Raw genomic sequence first — 20,143 nt, 5'->3', positions numbered from 1 at the left:
TTCTCTAGGAAACAGTAAGAATTCAAGTATACTTTGTGGAGGTAAGTCATTCTAGGTCATCTGTCTATGAAAAATAAGGAATCTCAAACCAGAACCGCCAAATTAGAGGATATTTGAACTGGACAATTCATCATATAATGATTTAGAACTGTTTATGGTCAAATGAAATCTATAACAAGAGAGGGTTCAATAATGGTGGGAATGAGGGAGAGGTGAAGGATGTAAAGGGGAAACAATTGTACAGTAAAAATAAAAAGTAACTATAAGCTTTATTTAAAAATGAAATCTCCATTGTAAGTCTGATACAAGCCATCTTATTGAAATGAAGTAAGTATTTCTTGAGCTCAAGCCATGAGGATTGAGAGCAATAGTGGGGGTCCATCTGATTCTCTTGACTCTTCATGGCCATCTCTGTATGCCATCTTATAATAGCACAGCACATGCATTTTTATCAGCCTATTTTCTCCCCAGTTTGCTAGGCATTTAGGGGTTCATATGAAGAATGAGACTCGGTCCAAGTGGCAAGTAGCATTTCACAAAGCTGATTTAAGTAATCATGATGCCAAACTGGCACTTAATGAATTTCTGCAGGGGAAACACTTTTCATATTTGAAAATGGAATCACAGCATGTACTTTATCTGAGAACCACACAGCTAGGAGAGTAGATTTTTTTTTAGCTAAGGCATCACTAAGTTACAAATAGTTAGCATCGTCTGAACCGCTAACTTTAATTGCTTATCTATATGTAACAGGGTCATGGAGCATGCTTGGATTTGTCCTCCTTTATGAATTATAGTGGATATTCTCTGCCTGGTTCCAGTCTGCCACATGGAAGCTTGGGCGGGTTGACAGAAAGCGCTACTTCCAGCCCATTTGAAGAGACTTGTATTGTGTGATGACAAAGAGTCTTATAATTGACTGCTGTGCTGGAAAAGCTGATGACTCTGGGGACATTTTAAAAAGAAACAGCTTCTGGATCTGGCCTCTTGGCTATGCCTTTCCGGAAAGCAAGATGTGAATGACTCTTAGTGAGGGTTAAGGAAGGAAAAGGTCCTTCTCTATTCCAGTATAATGGTGATCTCACCCACATGGCAGCTAATGCAAAGGGACTTACTAAGGCAAGCTCCGTCAGGGACCCTGGCCTGCCTTTGTCTCTCTTTGTGTTTGTTCTTTCCTGACCTTGGGAGAACAAGCATCCTGAGGCAGAAGTGTCTAGGCAGCCCTGCGAATTTCCAAAGATCTACAAGTCTGTGACTACACTGTAGATGCTACTGAGAAGCCATGCCCATCGACACAAATAAGGCAGTGGCATCTACCAGACTAGCAACATGGTGGGGGTTAGAAAGTATAATCCCCTAATTAGCTATCAAGGATTTTCAGAAATGAACCCAGAAAGATCTGTATGTCTAAGGAGAGGAGAGTACACCAGTTCCTATACTCCCAGCAATGATTCTTCTATGATAATTTTTTTTAAATTATTTTACTTTAAAAATTAGCATAATTCATCAGTCTATTCTCTACCTAAATCTTGTAGCACATACTTGGGTGCTACATGGTTTAGGTGGTGAATCTGGGAAGGCTTCTTGGAGGCACCTGATACAGACCTTGAAGAAAGAAAAGGCTTCCAACATTTGGTGCTGCAGAAGATGTCCGTACTAGGCATATGGGGAAATATCTATACAAATATATATAAATGGAGTGGAGAGGATAGGAAAAGAGGTGTTGATATGAGCGTCTAGGGTCCCCCCACCGCTCCTTCCCACACCTAGGTAGGTACAACCGAGGGGAACCTCCTTTACTACTTTCTAGGCCAAGGTGAACATAGTGTACCTGTGTGGAACAGAAGACAGTGGCATTTGGTTAGGGAGCGGAGGGAGGCAAACGGTCACTACCTGTGGTATGCACACATCAAGGTAGGGGGCAGTGTTGAGCAGCCTTTACCTCTCTACCTCTTTGATCTGAGGTGCATCCAACCAACGGGAGTTGATGAATTACCAAGAAAGAGTCTATGGGGAAGGAGAAAATGGCACAGGGCAGAAGCCTGGGGTATACTCCTGGTTATAACTGAGTAGTAGTCAGACAAGTAGGGGGAAAACCAGGAGTCAGTTTTCTCATCTCTAAAATGGGGATAATAATAGCATCTACCTCCCAGGGCTGTTGTGAAGATCCAATGGGAACATATTTGTAAAGCGCTTAGCACAGTGCCTGGTACATAGTAAGTGCCATGTAAATGTTAGTGAGGACAATCTAGGAGATACTTTCCAAAAGAAGAGGGTGGTTAACAGAGTCAAATACAGCAAATAGGTCAAGAAGAATGAGGATTGGGGAAAGTTTATAGCTGGCAATTAAGAGCTTGCTAGGAACTTGGAGAAGGCAGTTTCAATTGAGTGATGAGATTGGAAGCCAGACTTCAAAGAGGTAGTCACTTTTTGTACTTACTACAATCAGAAAAAAAAAAATAAGTGATGTAAATAAAATAGCATAAAATTCCATAGCAATTTTAAATAAGGCTATCAGATTTTGAAAATAGTTAATCTGGGTGAATCCCTCTTCATTTGCATATTTTTTTCTTAAGTGTACATATCAAATTCAAGTAGTGCTAATTCCAAACAAGTGAGATTTTTTTTTTTAGAAATAATTTATTCCTACTGAAATACAAACAGGAAATACATCAAAGATTTAGTGCTATGCTTTAGTCAATCGGAGCAGGTTCCACTTGCACTTCTGACCCTAGCTATGTGATTGATCATGAGCAAATGGAGTCAACTTCCCCATCTGTGAAAGCAGAATAATATTTATAGTACCTTTCTCATGTAGTAGTTTTGAGGCTTAAATCTGATAATACACGTAGACCATTTTTGCAAACTTTAAAGTGTTATTTAAATAGCAATTACACTTATTTATTCAAGTCACAAGGGGAAAGAGAAGGCATACTAATGAGTACTGACAGAAAGATTGTGGTTAAGCTTTTTTTTCCCATCCCCTTCAAATTGTACTGTATAGGTTTCAAAATACCCTCATGTCCCTAGAAAAAGAGACCATGACTCACCTTATTTTTCCATTCTCCTATGAGTCTCCAGCTCATAGAGGGGTTAATTTTTCCAACATGATGAGTTCTAGGATAGTGCCAGAAACAAACCATATTCAAGGACAGGAAGCCATAGCTTGTGTTTAATTATGTGTATAAGTATATTTTGTTGTTGTTGTTCAGTGGTGTCCAACTCTTCGTGACCCTATTTGGGGTTTTCTTGGCAGAGATACTGGAGTGATTTGCCATTTCCTTCTCCAACTCATTTTGCAGATGTGGAAACTGAGGCAAACAGGGTTAAGTGACTTGCCTAGGATCACACAGCTAATAAGTTTCTGAGGCCGAATTTGACCTCAGGTCTTCCTGACTCCAGGTCCAGTGCTCCATCCACTGTACCACCTTGCTGCCATGTAAGTATATCTTATCTCGGAGAATGTAAGTCCTTGAGGACAAGAACTAGAGAGGGTTTTTTGTTTGTTTTGTCTTTGTAGTCTCAGCACCTAGCACACAATAGACAATAAATGCTTTTGTATTGAAGGAATTGCCCCTGAAATTGAAGACATTAGCTGTGAACTAGAGATCAGTCATTAAGATGCTACAGGTTCATTGCTAGATATACATATTGTCCTTTAAAAAGACCAAATACTTATGCCCAAAGCGCTATAAAACTGTGCATACCCTTTGATCCAGCAATACCACTGTGAGGTCTATATCTCAAAGGCATCCCAAAAAGGACCTATTTGTACAAAAATATTTATAGCAACTCTTTTTGTGGTGGCTAAGAATTGGAAATCAAAGGGATGTACATCAATTGGGGAATGGCTAAACAAGCTGTGGTATGTGATTGTAATGGAATATTATGGTGCTATAAGAAATGACAAGCAGGATAATTTCAGAAAAACCTACAAAGAATTACATGAACTGATGCATAGTGAAATGAACAGAACCAGGAGAATGTTGTATACAGTAATAACAATATTATTTGATGAAGAATTGTGAATGACTTAGCTATTCTTAGCAATAAAATGATCCAAGACAATCCCAAAAGACTAATAATGAAGCATACTATCCACCTCCAGAGAAAGAAATTATATTTGTTTAATATAGACTGAAGCATGCTATTTTTTACTTTCATTTTTTCTTTTATTTGAATTTTGTTCAAAATGACTAATATGGAAATGTTTTACATAACTGCACATGTATAATCTATATCTAATTATTTACCATCTCAGGGAGGGGGAAGGGGAGAAAGGGAGGGAAGAACAGAATTTGGAACTCAAAACTTTAAATAAAAATGTTAAAATTTGGGGGGAAAAAGCCAAGTACTTCCAGTTAAATATTTCAAATGTTTCTCTTCCCCTCCTCCCTTTCTCTTCTCTTCAGCTCCAGCTCTGCTTCTCTCAGCTACCTTCTCACCAGCCCTCCCACCTGGACCAGAAACCATTCCCTGCACAATGCAACCCCTTCTCCCCCCAACCTCCCAACCTGGGACCCTGCTGCTAGAAGTAGGGATTGTCTTATTTGCTCACTACATCCAGGCCCACTTCCAGCCACTTCACAACGGTCTCACCGTTTACTTTGATAATGTGTATGTCTTCTCTCTAACGTCTTCCCCTTCCCCCATCCCCACACTCCCCCTTACTCTTCCTGGAACCATCGATCAATCAACTCCTTCATGGCTCCTGGAAAGCATGGCTCCACTCATTATCTCTGTAACTTTCCAAAATATACCTTCCCTGGTTATCATTCTTTATTATATGTTACCTCCTATTAAAATGTAGGTTTCTTAAGGTCTAAGACTGTCTTTGCTTTTGTATTTGTATTCTCAGTGCTGTGCACATGCTTATATTAATAGTCAGTTATTGCATTAGGATTAAGGTTTTCCCTTCCTGTTTTCTCATTCAGAAACCAGCCCCAGTAGGTTATTCGGTCAGTCTCTGAAGGACGTTGCTGGTAGATGAGATTGCTCAAATCTTCTGGGTACAGGCTTCTCAATCTTGGGTGGGACTCCACCCAACTAAAAGACCTTACAAACAAAATTCACTCTAGGTGAGATTTTGCCCTTAGGAAATAAGCCCCTGTCCTTGGAATCTTCCATTAGAATTTAAGGTGATCCAGTTTATGAAAGAGAAAACCAACCAGAGTAGTCTGAGTAGAGATGGATTCTTTTGTCCAATTTGCTGGAGGCAGCCGACTCTCCTAAAGCGATCACGTTCTCAGCAGGAGGAGTCCCTCCTCCTCATTAATATGTCCACCACCCCCTCATTAGTTATTAACCAATCAGAGTTGATTTCCCCTCTCAGGTTCACTCCCTTTTCCAAAGGTTTTTTTTAGCATTCAATGTTGAGGGGGGAAGAGGTTCTTTGGTTTATGAGAGAAAATTGCTGACTTTGATCTATTAACTATTTGCTAGCCATAATTAATTAATTATTAATTACCCAGAAATTATGTTTCTCAGACTTTTCATCTGTCACACACAGTACTGGACACACAGTAATCACTTAATAAATTTATTTTCATTTCTCTCCCCTTCCTTCCCTCCTTCCCTCTCTCTATTCCTCCCTCCACAAATATATAGATAGATAAATAGATAGATAGATAGATAGATAGATGATAGATAGATAGATAGATAGATAGATAGATAGATAGATAGATAGATAGATAGATAGAATTGAACAGGAAAATGCAGCACAAATAGCCCTTTGGAAAATAACATTTGTATTCTTTCTCCAGATGAAATGACAGCTCCATCATATAAAATAATAGAACCCAACCTGCCAAAGAAATTGTCCCTTAATCATCACTATTGGTTATTTCCTCCTCGGTTTTATTGTGTCCCTTTATTCCAACTCTTCTTCCCGAGCTGGCACTGTCAATATAACTAGATGACAACAAAAAGAAGCAAAAGCAATTTTCAATCACAATAATCAGCAAACCAAGATCTCATGAAGTCTTATGAAATCTCTATATGCCACAAGACAGGCAAATATTTCATTAACCAAGAAATGATATGATCAGTGCTGCTAAGGAACCTGATGGATCTTAGTACAAACCTGGGGCATCTCTAACTTGTGAACTCTGATTAGGTTATTTTTGCCCTATCCACCTTTCTTCCCCATTGAAACACAACCATATATGTGCTAGTGGAATGGAGCAAAAGGTTTGAGTGGTGATTGCTTTTCAGTTGGCATCATTAAGCCACCTAAGAAGGGAAACTGTCTCATTTCTTTCAATTGCTGCTACCTATAAAAGATTTTGGAAAAAATTTCCCTGTGAACATGGGATGGACTTAAGTCATTAGGGTACAGGAGAAATATCAGAACATGTTCATTGTCCCTGTATTAATAAAGATCTTGATCCACTAAGCTGTAGAGTGGAAATAAAAAATAGCTATAATAATAGCTCATTTTTATTTAGTGATTTAAGGTTTGCAAAATGCCTTATAAATATTAACTCATTTGATCCTCCCACCTACCCTGTGAGGTAGTTGCTATTATTATCTCTACTTTAAAGATGAGGAAACTGAGGCAGACAGAGGTTAAATGACTTGCCCAAGGTCACACAGCTAGTAAGAGTCTTCCTGACTCCAAATCCAGCACTCTATCCACTGTAAATTAACTTGGAGAAAGAAATTATCTGCTATACAAAGAGAGAGCACCATAGATTCAAAATATCTATCATCCCTTTAAGAAATATAGTGTCACCTTCATAAGCATGGCTGAGACTGGGGAAAGGCACTACAGTTCTAGGCAGGCCACTCAATTGCTCTTGCTGCCCCAGGTTGGCACAATAAAACATCAAGATTATGGAATAATAAAAATAAAACACTTTAAATTATTCAAGGGGAGCAGCTAGGTGGCACGGTGGATAGAGCTCTCGCCTTTGAATCAGGAGGACCTGAGTTCAAATCTGGCCTCAGACACTTGACACTTACTAGCTGTGTGACCCTGGGCAAGTCGCTTAACCCTGATTGCTTCACCAAAAAAAAAAAATTATTCAAGGTACTTTCCATGATATATCATTTGATTCTTACAACAATCCTTGGGGAGAAGGGGAGAAGGGAACAAGCATTTATATATTACCTACTATGTGCCAGAAACTGTCCCAAGTATTTTACAAATATTATCTCATCTGATCCTCACAACAATCATGCGACATAGATGCTGTTGTTATCCTCATTTTATAGTTAAGGAAACTGAGGAAAATAGAGGTTAAGTACCTTGTCCAGGGTCATACAGCTAGTAATTGTCTGAGACCAGATTTGAAATCAGGTCTTTCCAACTCCAGACAACACTGTATCATCTCAGCAACCTAGTTGCTTCCAGAAGTGGAAACTATAAATATTATTCCCTTTTTATAAAAGAGGAAATGATATTTAGAGAGTTTAAGTATCTTGCCCAGGATCATTTAGTGTCAACAGTGGGATTTGAACCTAGGCCTTCCTGGATGTAGGTCTAGCACTCTATCTACTAGTCCACAGCAATGCCTTTGGTTAAGGCACCATGATTATATTGGGAATGCTTCTGACTCTTTATATCCTTAGAGGGTCACAATTCCTTAACTGGGACAGAGCTATTTGATGGAAATCATGATCTGCAAGTCCAGGACATAGCATTTCATAGTTGACTAGGGATGAAAAAAGAGAGGTATTATAATAGGGGAACTTCATCAGAAGGGGCTGACTAGAGAAGCTGCAGAACCTGCCCAGGGAGCCAGTCAAGGCTGTCTTGTTGATGGAAGCTGGCTGGCTGAAGGCTTGGATGTGGAGGCAGCCCCACTGGTTGTAATAAGCTACAGGTTGGTAATACAGACCAAAGCTAGAGGTCCTCAGGCTCTAGGGTTCCTGAAGAATCCTGAGCATTGGAGTAGCAGCTATGGTGAAAAGCAACTGAAAGACTGCTTTAGGAGAACAAGAAGAATGCTAAGGTATGCAGCTACATTGGAAAAAAAAAAGCAGAGCATCCGCCCCCCAAAAAAAGGAACTCTTGAAGTCCCTTTCAGCTGTAAAAAGATTCTAAAGATTGTAAGGGTTAAGGGTTTGTTGGGGGAGGGGGGGAAACGGATGTCATATGAGGTACAAATAAACACTAAAGCAGCAGATTTTCCCTCATCCCCAAAATAGAGAATTTAAGAAAGAAGGGAGAATATCAACCCATCTAGACACCTCAGTGAAAGTCTCACTTGAGTAAAGTCTAGTATAACTGGGATATTTCACAAGCAGGGCAGATGAGAAATCTCTTCTGAGCTTTTCTAGGAAAAAAGGTACATCATTAAGGAATCCAGCTATGTGTACATCTGCGTGCATTCTAGGAAACACAGAGTGCTTACCATTTCCAAATCCTTCTACTAGTTACTGAATAGGATCTCTCCAGTCTTCACTAGACAAAATGCTTTCAGTGGGTGCAGAATTGTAATACCATTCATTTTAGCTGATGCATGTTTGGACAACAGCTGTTTTTGTTCAGACCTATAAATGGGATAGGGATTGGAGGTGAAGATGCTAGGATAAGTTCTGCAGGATGCTATTTATAAGTAGTAGGGCACCAGTGGTTAAGGATACTGGACATCCCAGAGGCAAGATCAAATTAGACAGTGGAGACAGAGAAGGAGTAGCCAAGGTGAAAGGTAATGAATGTCCACAGAGTGCAGAGATTGCTATCCACTATGCCTTCTCCAACCTTAGTTTGTAATCATAGAGAGTTCTCTCCTCCCTCTCCTGCATACCGACAGGTCCATAAGACCAGAAGCTTAGTTCAAAATAGGTAATTTTAGAAGTCATATACTGCTGATCCATTGATAGTGATGAAGTCAAGGTCCAGAGCCAAAAGCAGCGCACAGGGTGACTGGATGGTGTGGTCAGCCACTTCCCTAGAAAAATGCCATGAATGATAACTCTCTATTTCAGTAATATCAGGAAAAGAGAGGTTTATGCTAAACCACAGGACTACCTGATTTTTCTCCTCAAACAGAGGAAAATGGTAGAGAAATTTTTTGCTACCATGTCATGTCTGATGTTGTTGTTATTACCCTCTTTTGCTATTAATTAAAATACTTTACTTTTCTTATCACAAGAAGTCAACACCTAGAGGAAGGAAAGTATTTCTAGTGGTTGGGGGCAGAGATTATGAGATATTTTGAATCCAGAAGTAATATAAAGGTGAGACTTCCCAATCACCACAAAAAACTGTTCCCCACATGTTCAGCCAGCTTGTGTGATAATGACATAGAATCAAATGAAATAATAACATAAGTAAAGGGATTTACAAACCTTAAAGTTTTAAATAAATGTCAGCCATTATTATTATTCCATGAAGGGTTTGTTCTCCTCATGTTATTTGGCCCTTTGACAGGTCGCTGGGCAGCACAAAAGGTCTTTTCAAGGCCTTCAAAGAGTTCTTAAATAGGTGGGGAAACCCCATTTACTCAAAGTCAAAGGAAGAGTACTTAATTACTCCACACCATTCACTGTACTCTTCAACTACTGTAATAAATTCAGTGGTAGCTATTTTAATTCCTCTTTAAGGCTTCCCTAAAACCAAGGAGAGTTTTGTAGTAAGAAGCAGCAACATTGAAGGGAAAGGGTCAATTTCAATTAAAAGGGAAAGGTGTGGGGAATTATGCATATAAATACTAAGTAGTAGGAAGTTCCATTCCATCATAATATTGGGTTTTGTAGCAAGGGAAAAGAAGTTGAGAATGAAATTTACCATTCTATAGTGCTAGACCTTCCACTTTAGGAGAGAGTGAGAGAGAGAAAGAGACAGAGAAACAGAGACAGAGACACACAAAGACACAAAAACAGAGACAGACAGAGAGACAAAGAGAAAGAAAGAGAGCAAATAGACTGTTGTCCAAATTTATAAAAAGAATCATTGTATTTGTCTAAAAAGTAGTATTATCTATTGGTTCACTTTCCTAACTACTGTTTGATTCCTGATCAAAACCATGGTGTCCACAACTCTAAGGGAATGTTGCAAACGGAATTAATGCCTTGGGGAGGGACTTGAGCTCTATGGCCAATAAAGACCCTTTAAATACTGAAATTCTAGGCCTCTATAATTTATATACAGTTGGATTTAGTACCTTCATCTTCAGACAGCTCACGCTTCGGTTTCTTACTGTCCTCTGTCAGTATTTTCTTTTCTTGGTTCAGTTAGTCATGTTTAAAAGTTGGCACCAAAAGAGTTTTTACAGCAATGGAATAGAATAGAAGGAAATAAAAGTTAAGAGTAGCATTTAAAATCATAGACTATGCATTTTAGGGGAAAGAGGGACCAACAAGGATGGCTAAATTAACAACAGAATCATCATATTTGTTTAAAAACCAGTATATCTATTGGACTGTTCTCTCAATTATTTCATTTCTGATCAGAACACTATGGTATCTACCACTCCTAGGCAGTATCGTGGTGGAGATTCATGCTTTGGGAAGGGCTTTGACCCAGATGACCTATAAGGACCTTTCAGAACTGAGATTCTAGAACTCTATGATTTCTATGCACAGTAACTTAGTACCTTCTTCATCCGATATCTCATGATTGTTTGTGGTACTCTCAGGCTTCAATTTCTTCTTCTTTTGATGCAATCCATACAACTTTTGAGTTGACTTTTTATTTCTACCCTGTACAACTCTGATAAAAATAGTATTTTGAATTTCAATCATAGAAATCAGATATCAGAAACCTCAATAGGTTACCAGTCCAGCCCCTCATTTAACCATCAAACAGTGAGACATTAACTTTGTGACTTAGAATTTTTTTTATACCAGTAAATAAATAAAATGACCATTTTTTTCTTATTACAACTTTAAAATCATCAGTACTAGCAACAGCATGGCATAATGGAAAGGTTACCAGATTGGGAGTCAAAAGAACTGAGTTCCAGTTTCAATTCTGCTGACAAATTTTATTCAATTAAATTCAACAAATGCTCAAACAACACACACACCATCCCCCAAACAATTATGTGCTACTATAAGTTACTTGAATATAAAATCATTAATGAAACAGTCCCTGAATTCAAAGAGTTTACATTCTCTAGAATGTAACATGCATTCTTTAAATGCCCACTTTATAATTAACATAGTTCTAGGGGCTGGAGATACAAAGACAAAAATGAGAATAGTCCTTGCCTTCAAGGAGCTTATATTCTACTATGTCACATAACATCCTTAGGCCTCCATTTATTAATCTATTAAATGATATTGAATTAAAGACTCAGTGTAGTTCTAAAATGCTATGACAACTAACTGTAACTTCCTTAGAGTTCAGAACAATTATGGAACAGTAGAAATCTAGACACATGGGTTCTTAGGAAAGCAAAGATTGCATACCACTTGCTTTTTGGGGTTTTAGGTTTATCACATTTCCTTTCCTTCCACTCTAGAACAGAATACTAGGGAAATGCAAGGGCCAGGGACTAGTAGACAAGTTAGCTGAAATTACTCATGCTAACAGGGTTTGGAATCATAGTACTTGATAGGCTAGGAGTCCAGTTCACTGAATCCATCTAAATCCAATCTTCCAATCCTCTCATTCCATAGGCATTGAATATAAGGTGAGGAGAGATTAAGATAAATCCTAATTAATGGCAGAACTGAGACTGGAATTCAAATATCCTTGCAATCCAGTTTTCTTTTCACCATAGATCTTGCTTCTGATATCACAAAGCACAAAGTGCTTAGGAATCATGACAAGACAAGATAGTCTTCCCCCTCAAAGAACAAGAACTGACCAATCGTTTAGACATAGAAAAGTAGATCCCATCCAAGGGATGGACTCCTTTCAGTAACAGTGTCAAACAAAGAATAACAAAGAGTAACAAAATGTCCTCCCTGAATACCATGATAAACAATGTACCTTGCAAGTGACAGGTGTTTAATGACTACTTATTGCCTCAATAAGTAGTTCTTGGGCAAGAGGTTTAGTGGGGGACGAGAGCGAGCCCTGGTCAGATTTAGGAGATTTCTTCCATTTTGGTCCAGCACTTTTCCATGTCCATAATTCTATGATTCATGAGTGAATACTCTGAAGCACCCGTTAGCATCACTCAACCTTTCCCTTTTCTTGCCACTCTCCTATTCTCATTGCCATCCTATTCCATCTGACAACTAGGTTCACCAACAGAGGAAGAAAGCTTCTCAGATGCTAGAATGAGATCTGAAGAGGAAGGAGGAAAGGTAGAAGACCAAAGGCAAGACCAGGAAGCCAGACGCAGGAGAGGACTGTGTGACAAGATGGAGCCAAGGCCACTATGCGAGCATTAGGCCCTCAGCAGGGTTGGGACTTGAAGAGCAAATATTTAGTTGATGTCAAATGGACTGTCAGCAGAGTTGGGACAATAAGCCCTAAGCTTGACTATGAATTGGGGTTTTGAGTAGAACAAGCCTGGGCAGTGAGCTGAACAATGGCAAAAATCCTGCAAAAGGGGAGAAACTAGGTGCCACAGTGGATAGAGCACTGGTCCTGAAGTCAGGAGGAGCTGAGTTCAAATCCAGCCTCAGACCAAACACTTGACGCTTACTAGCTGTGTGACCCTGGGCAAGTCACTTAATCCCAATTGCCTAAAAAAAAATCCTGCAAAGGTTTAAGAAAGGCAACAGAGACAGGAATTGTAGTGGTGGGCTTCTCCTTCCACATTGTGAAATCCAAAGTGGTGTGGGGATGAGAAGAATGTGGGTCAGCAGGAGGAATAGGCTTACAGAAGGCAAGGAATCATAGGATCATTGAGTCAGAAGGGAAAGGACCTCAGAATCTTCATTCCCAATTATTTCATTATAGTCCAAGTCCTAAATATAACTTTGAAAAATGCTTTAAAAACAAACTGACCTGTATATTACATAGACAATGAAGATTCCCAAGATGATAATTATCAAGGCGGTAAGTCCTTGAACATAAGCTGGAAAATAATTTCAATTTATCACCATTCAAAGTTGGAAAATAAATCTTCAAATAGAACAATGTATCCCTAGTGTCTCACATTTTCATTCCAATTCCCACCATATTTTCTGTCACGCTCCTCTTTTGGTTCTCATCTTATTTAGGTAGCATAAAAATATAGCCTTGAACTTGGAGATAGGAAGACCTGAATTCAAATCCTGACTCAGACAATTAGCTATGTGACTCTTAGGCAAATAAGCTCTCAGCTTGTTTCTCTATCTGTAGACAAGGATAACAGCACCTACCTTATAGGGCAGCATCAAATGAGATAACCCATGTATAGCAATTTACAAACCATAAAATTCTACATAAGCTCTGGTTATTGTTGTTGTTATTATTAGCTAATTGTAACCTTCTTGATTAAATATCTTTGAAAAATTTACTTTTTTTCTATTGACTTGCAGTAATAATCCATAGCTTTAAGTCAAATAAAGATGAAAGACCAACTGAGGACCTTAAGTCAATTGTGGCTTAGAGTGCATTTAATGACCCCTGCATTGACAGGATGGATGTCTTCCTTCCTCAGCTCTGCCTTCAAATGGGCTTATTTGTCCTTCAGAAAATTGTTCCCTTGGCTCTATCCCTCTCCCAAATGCTGCACCTTCCTTCTGGTTGTTCAACGTGCAATTAAACTTCCCCCAAAATAAGATACTACTCTCAGACTACTTGTCTCACAGGTTGTTATGAAGAAAGTAAACCTTAAAACACTAAATACATGTCAGTTACAGCACAGATGGGGATGTTATTTATTTGATATTGAATGGAACCTAAAACAAAATTTGTTTTTTTCTGAACAGGCAAATCCTGTTTAGTATGATTTTTCTCTGCTCATTAGTAAGACCCATAGTCCTAAAACAAAAAAATAATGGATCCTCTTTCCTATAACACAATCCCCAAATAAAAATATCTTTTCAAAAAAATTTTAAATATATTTACCATATTAGAGATTTTATCCAAATTAATTCCTGCAGTTGTCTGTCTTCTAATTAGATTCTCTTCATGAGGAACTCTCAAATGAATGAGATCCTCATCTATGGTCTTTTCAATTCGCTCTAGAAACTTAGATCAAAGTTCTCCAGGACTCACAATTCAATGTTCTTTTGAAAAAGCTTTGCTCTATTTTAAAGCCTTTCATTAAAGAAACCTAGACAACTTTACTATTCCCTCCTTCCTTCTATTCCCTAACCCACTCCTTGAAATTACTGCTTATTCGTTACCTGATACTCTGAGGTTGAAGTGTGGGCTACAATATACAACCACAGCAGAAACTAAGGTTTGTGATCAGAGGCAGAAACAGAAAAGGGTATTTAGTACAAAATAGTTGTTCTTCCTTGTAGCAAATTTGCAACTTTAATTCGTGTCAATAATTTCAGAATTCTAGTGAGGTTCTTTTAAGCAAAAGATGCCTATTATTTATTTATAATTTTATAATCCAATTGATTGGGTAGTGGCTAAATAATAGTAGTTGACATTTATATAGTATTTCATGTCTTACAAAGCACTGTTCAAATGCAAGGAGACAAACAATATATGCTATATATTGCCCAATTACTGGACAATATATAGCATCAAAGCCAAAGAGTTTTGTGCCTTACAGATATACATAATAAAAGCAGAAATGTGGTCCAAGAGAGTCAATACAATCATGCTTCCTCTTTCACATGGCTTTTGTTCTAGAACAAATTACTCTTTCTTTATGCCTAACTCCAGAGAATCCTGGGAATTTTCAACTCTAAGAAATATAGCAGTTTGAGTTAAGGAGCTCAACACCAGATGTTGGACTGAAAAAAAAATCTTCACATTGGGGCTTTGGGCAGCTTTAGCTGGTTTTTATTTGGCTGTCCCAAAAATGAGTATGGTAGCTCATGCTCTAGGGCTATGATTAAAAAGGTGTCAGTCTGACCTTATTCGCATAAAAAGGCTCTCCATTTCCCAAAGTGTAGCAGACCAAAGCTGAGAGGACCATCAGGTGGTCCTAAAAAGGTAAAGCTCAGAAAATGGAAGCAGAGATATGCTAAGGAACATCCAGCAGTGACCACTGGAGCAGTGCCCAACTTCAACTAGAGATTCAATGCCCAAAAGATGTGACGTGCCCACCAGTGACCATGAGACTAGCAAACTGATCAACAGATTAATAAAGAACAAAGAAATTCAGAAGAGAGCAGCAGCAAAGTCAGAACTGGGTTGCCCTAGCCACACAGGCTCCCTATAGTAGTACCCCTCCATAGATGCATCCTGTATTTGTATCATTTTATGCATATGTCCTGGCCACGTATGATCCCTAGGTTTGATCCTCTCATGCATGATTCCTATTTATCTGTTCTCTTCCCCATTGGTGGTATGGTAACCTGTGGGACAGTGTGCTTCATTTGGGAATCAAAGGAACCTTCCCATCACTTTATTTGCTATCCTATTTGATAAGATGTCTTTTCATTGAACTAAGATGTCCTCTGGCTGATAAAAGGTATTGGTAGGGAAGTTCATTCATGTCTAGGGAAGATTTCCTGTGGGGCACACATATGAAAGAGAATGTCCCAGGGCTTAGTCATCCATTATCTCATTTGATCATCATGACAAACCGGTAAAGTAGGTTCTAGGACAGTATCAACATTTTAAGATTCACAAAGTTCTTTTCTCACAAAACCCAGTGACCAACTGTCATTTACCCCGATTTTACAAAGGAGAGAAGTGATGCTCAGAGAGGCTGATTACTACCCCGAGGTCACACAGCCAGGAAGTGGCAGATTCAGGATTCAAACCCAGGTCTTTTGATTCTAAGACTAGTGCTAATTTTTTTAATCATATGTTCATATATTACAGTGATACTGCACTTGATTGCAAACATACAATTGCAATGTACAATTCTAAATTTAAGATTGTTGTAGAATTGGGCATATAGGATTATACTATAGTACAATTTAATCTGTGTATTATTCATATAATCACACATGAAAATAATTACATTTAATAAATGTATTTTAAGGTAATATTGATCATTAAAGGATGTAAGAATCAATTTATTTTATTCTCCCTAAAAGATAGCAATCATATCTTAGTAAACATAGGACTCCATAGTGGGAAGGTAGCCTAAAGGATTCGTGCTTCATGTAAGGGTTGGATTAAAAGACCTCAGACATCCCTTCCAACTCTACACTTCTATGATTCTAACGTCTTATATGAAAACTGGAAACAAACACTTGAACAAAGTCACTTACCAGTGTACTATAAGCCAGGGTTAGACAATAAGGGCAGATCAAGAGCTTATATTTCCCTTCCCTTCTCCTTGATACCCTATGCCAATTTTGCAAGTTCTTATGATTGCAAGTTCTTATGCAAGTTTTGATTAAGGCATGATACAATGCTCATTTCAAACCAGTCAATTTAAGAATTTAGTGAAAGGTTTTCATAACATAGAATTAGGCATACAGTGAACTCATGATACCCTGTCACTGCATGCTACAACTTATACAGCACAAAGGTTCGTTCCCAGCCGTGGATAATAGAGATGGTAAAGAAAAGAACAGAACTTGAGGGTGTATTAGTAAACTCTTCAACCAAAGGCCTAGTGCCCAGGCTTCTCCCAAATAGCTTGGCCATTAAGAAAGATGTTACTAAACACAACCCATATAATAAAACCACGCTGATGTAGAGGACATTAACATTAGTTTTGTATAAGAATGACAAGAACAACTGGGAAAAAAAAAACAACCTCATCTTCCTTCCTTCCCCAATACTGAATAAGGAAGTAATGAGTTGGGTTTTTTGCTGTTGTTCCTATGCTGCTAAAAGTCCCTATTAGCCATGATCCTAGAGAGAAGAAGACTCTATTTGTAACATCCCTATCTGCCAAAGTGGCTAAGTAAACTTCTGTTTAAAGTGTGCATTGTAATGTAACAGCATCTTCTGCATCAATGACATGTGCCAGCCATTGCAAGACAGCCCATCTGCCCAGAATCCAAGATGATTCGCAGGGATTAAGAACATCCATTTTCCCCTGGGAGCTGATTTCTGACTCAAACACTACTTGGTTATATTACCATAGCAGTTAATATTACTTTGAACAGTTCAAATAGTTCTAGAAATCAACTAAAGCATCAGGGAGAAGAACATCCTGTAAATGGAAAGCATAACCGTGACTTCATTATGGAAAAGAAGTGACCTGGGTTTCAAGCATCGGTTGCTTTCCAAATATTGAAAAAATGTTTTGGCTAAAGAAAAAAAATAGAAAAAAATCCAAAGACCAGAGTGTTTTGGTACCAAAACAACATCCCGTGGTACCCTAGTTAACTCCAACTTGTACTTTGGAATAAGTCCCATTAATGGCATTTTGGAGCACAAACAATAGTCCTGAAATGTAAAAAGCTTCTTTAAACAGATCAGTCCCCTGTCCCTTGTGATTTCACATTAAAGCTGTGTGTTACTTATATGGGAGTAAAAGAATAGGTTTTACCTGGAAGAAGCTGCCAATACATGTTCAGTCTGATGGGTGGGCCTATATATAAAACCCAGATAGAAAACCCATTTAACATGCTTTCATTCACACAGCAGCATGGTATACTTTCTTTTTTCTATATTTTTTATTTTTTATTAATTTATTTTGAGTTATCAACAATCACTTCTATAAGCTTTTGAGTTTTAAATTATTTTCCCCCTCTCTTCCCACCTCTTTTGCCAAGACGGCATGCAATCTGATATAGGCTATACAAATACATTCCTATTAAACATATTTTCACATTAGTCATGTTGTAAGGAAGAATTAGAACCAATAGAAGGAATCACAAGAAAGAAGAAACAAAACAAAACAGAAGGCAAATAGTATGCTTCCATCTGTATTTAAACTCCATAGTTTTTTCTTTGGATATGGATAGCATTTTTCATCATGAGGCCTTTGGAGATGTCTTAGATCTTTGCACTGCTGAGAAAGTCTAAGTCTATCAATATTAGTCATCGCACAATGTGGCTGTTACTATGTACAACATTCTCCTGGTTCTGCTCACTTCACTCAGCATCAGTCTATACAAGTCTTCCCAGGTTTTTCTGAAGTCCACCTGCTCATCACTTCTTATAGCACAATAGTATTCCATTACACTCATGTACCACAACTTGTTCACTCATTCCCCAATTGATGGGCATCCCCTCAATTTCCAATTCTTTGCCACCACAAAAAAGAGCTGCTATAAATATTTTGTACATGTAGGTCCTTTTCCCATTTGTATGATCTCTTTGGGATATAGCCCTAGAAGTGCTATTGCTGGGTCAAAGGATATGCACATTTTTATAGCCCTTTGAGCATAGTTCCAAATTGCTGTCCAAAATGGTTGGATTAGTTCACAACTCCACCAACAATGCATTAGTGTTCCAATTTTCCCACATCTTCTCCAACATTTATCACTTTCCTGTTTTGTCATGTTAGTCAATTTAATAGGTGTGATGTGGTACCTCAGAATTGTTTTGATTTGCATTTCTCTAATCAATAGTGATTCAGAACATTTTTTCATATGACTATAGATGGCTTTAATTTCTTCATCTGAGAACTGCCTGTTCATATCCTTTGACCATTTGTCAATTGGGGAACATGGTATACTCTCAATGGTGAAACAACTGAATTTGGAGTCAGAAGACCTAGGTTCAAATCTCAGCTCTGCTGCTTACTAGCTGTGTAACTTTGGATAAGTCATTTAACTCCCACATTCCCTTTCTAGGTCTTAAGTCTCATCATCTATAAAATGAGATCATGTCATAAACAATTTGATGGAACAAAGAAGAAATATCTCTCTGATCTCTGTCTAGGGGAAGAATTCATGATCAGATAAGGGATAGAGAAAATCACAGAAAATAAAATGAACATTTCAATTACATAAAATCAAAAAGGTTTTGTACAAACTAAATCAATGTGATTGAAATTAGAAGGGAAACAGTTAACTAAGCAAGTTTATGTGAGAAAAATTTCACACCCCTATACAAATATAAAATAATGAGTCATTCCCCAGTAGATACATGGTAAAATAATGACCTGGCATTTATCAAAAGAAGAAATCCAATCCATGTGAAGAAAAAAAAAAGCTTCATAAATGCAAACTAATACAGTTTTGGAAGTTCTACCTTTCCCCCACCAGATTGGCAAAGATGACCAAAAAAAAAATGGGAATACAGGCATACTGGTACCCTGTTGTTCATGAAGCTATGATTTGGTCCAGCCATTCTGTAAAGGAATGTGGATATATGCCCCAAAGTCACTAAACTTGCAAACCCTTTGAATCAGTAATATCACTCCTAAGTCTATACCCCCAAAGAGGTAAAAGAATGAGGAAAAAGCACCATATCAACAAAAATATTTATATCATTTTTTTGTTGTAGCCAAGAACTAGAAACAAAGAGGGTGTCCGTCGACTGAAGAATGGCTGAACAAATTACTGTATATGAATGTGTAATGCCCCCTTAGGGTTTACTCACCCAATTCACATCTATCTCCCACAAGGGTAGCTGTTACTACTCCCAGAATTTTAGGATTAATTCTGTCTTTGGCTATCCTCCTCTTAGTTAACAATCTGCTATTGGTGTACTTCTCTTAATAATTAGCTAGTAGGCCCAGTTAGAGGGGCAGCTAGGTGGCACAGTGGATAGAGTGCAGGCCCCAAAATGAGGAATATACATCTCCCCAAGTTCTAATCTGGCCTCAGACACTTACTAGCTGTGTGACCCTTGGAAAGTCATTTAACTCTGTTTGCCTCAGTTTCCTCAGCATCTATAAAATGAGTTGGAGAAGGAAATGGCAAACCACTCCAGCATCTCTGCCACAAACAGTAGAACATGTAGAATAGTAGAACATGACTGAAACAACTGAACAACAACAACACATTTTCTAAAGTGGGAAATGTCTATTTTGCAACTCAAGGTTTTCCCTTTTCCTTTTCAATGTTTTCATAGTTTAGCCTTTGAAGACCTTCAACTTTTGCTAAAGTCTCTGGGGCACACCTCTTATGAATGTAATGGAATATTATTGGTAACTGAAAACTAAGTAAGAGGCAGAAGGATTTTCTACCTAAGTCAGATAAAGCCGTGGAACAGAAACACTGAGTAGGAAATAGACAGATAGATAGATAGACAGAGATAGATAGATAGATAGATAGATAGATAGATAGATAGATAGATAGATAGATAGATAGATAGATAGAT

General features: G+C 38.1%; 1 protein-coding gene across 1 annotated transcript in view; it reads right to left on the bottom strand.

The window, feature by feature from the left end:
- Positions 1–5,869: 5,869 nt before the first annotated feature.
- LOC114046150 (testis-expressed protein 29-like) overlaps positions 5,870–20,143 on the bottom strand; it is a 20,757-nt gene continuing 6,483 nt past the window's right edge. The window contains exons 3-6 of the mRNA XM_027866403.1: positions 12,857–12,926; positions 10,545–10,660; positions 10,113–10,172; positions 5,870–5,910 (exon numbers count right to left, since the gene is read on the bottom strand). Of these exons, the coding sequence (XP_027722204.1) occupies positions 5,870–5,910; positions 10,113–10,172; positions 10,545–10,660; positions 12,857–12,926 (287 nt within the window). The remainder of the gene's footprint in view (positions 5,911–10,112; positions 10,173–10,544; positions 10,661–12,856; positions 12,927–20,143) is intronic.

The sequence above is a fragment of the Vombatus ursinus genome, unplaced genomic scaffold, assembly GCF_900497805.2.
Source record: "Vombatus ursinus unplaced genomic scaffold, bare-nosed wombat genome assembly UNPS02014781.1, whole genome shotgun sequence".
Taxonomy (NCBI): domain Eukaryota; kingdom Metazoa; phylum Chordata; class Mammalia; order Diprotodontia; family Vombatidae; genus Vombatus; species Vombatus ursinus.
The sequence above is the reverse complement of the archived record's forward strand: the minus strand, read 5'-3'. Positions and strand labels throughout refer to the sequence as shown.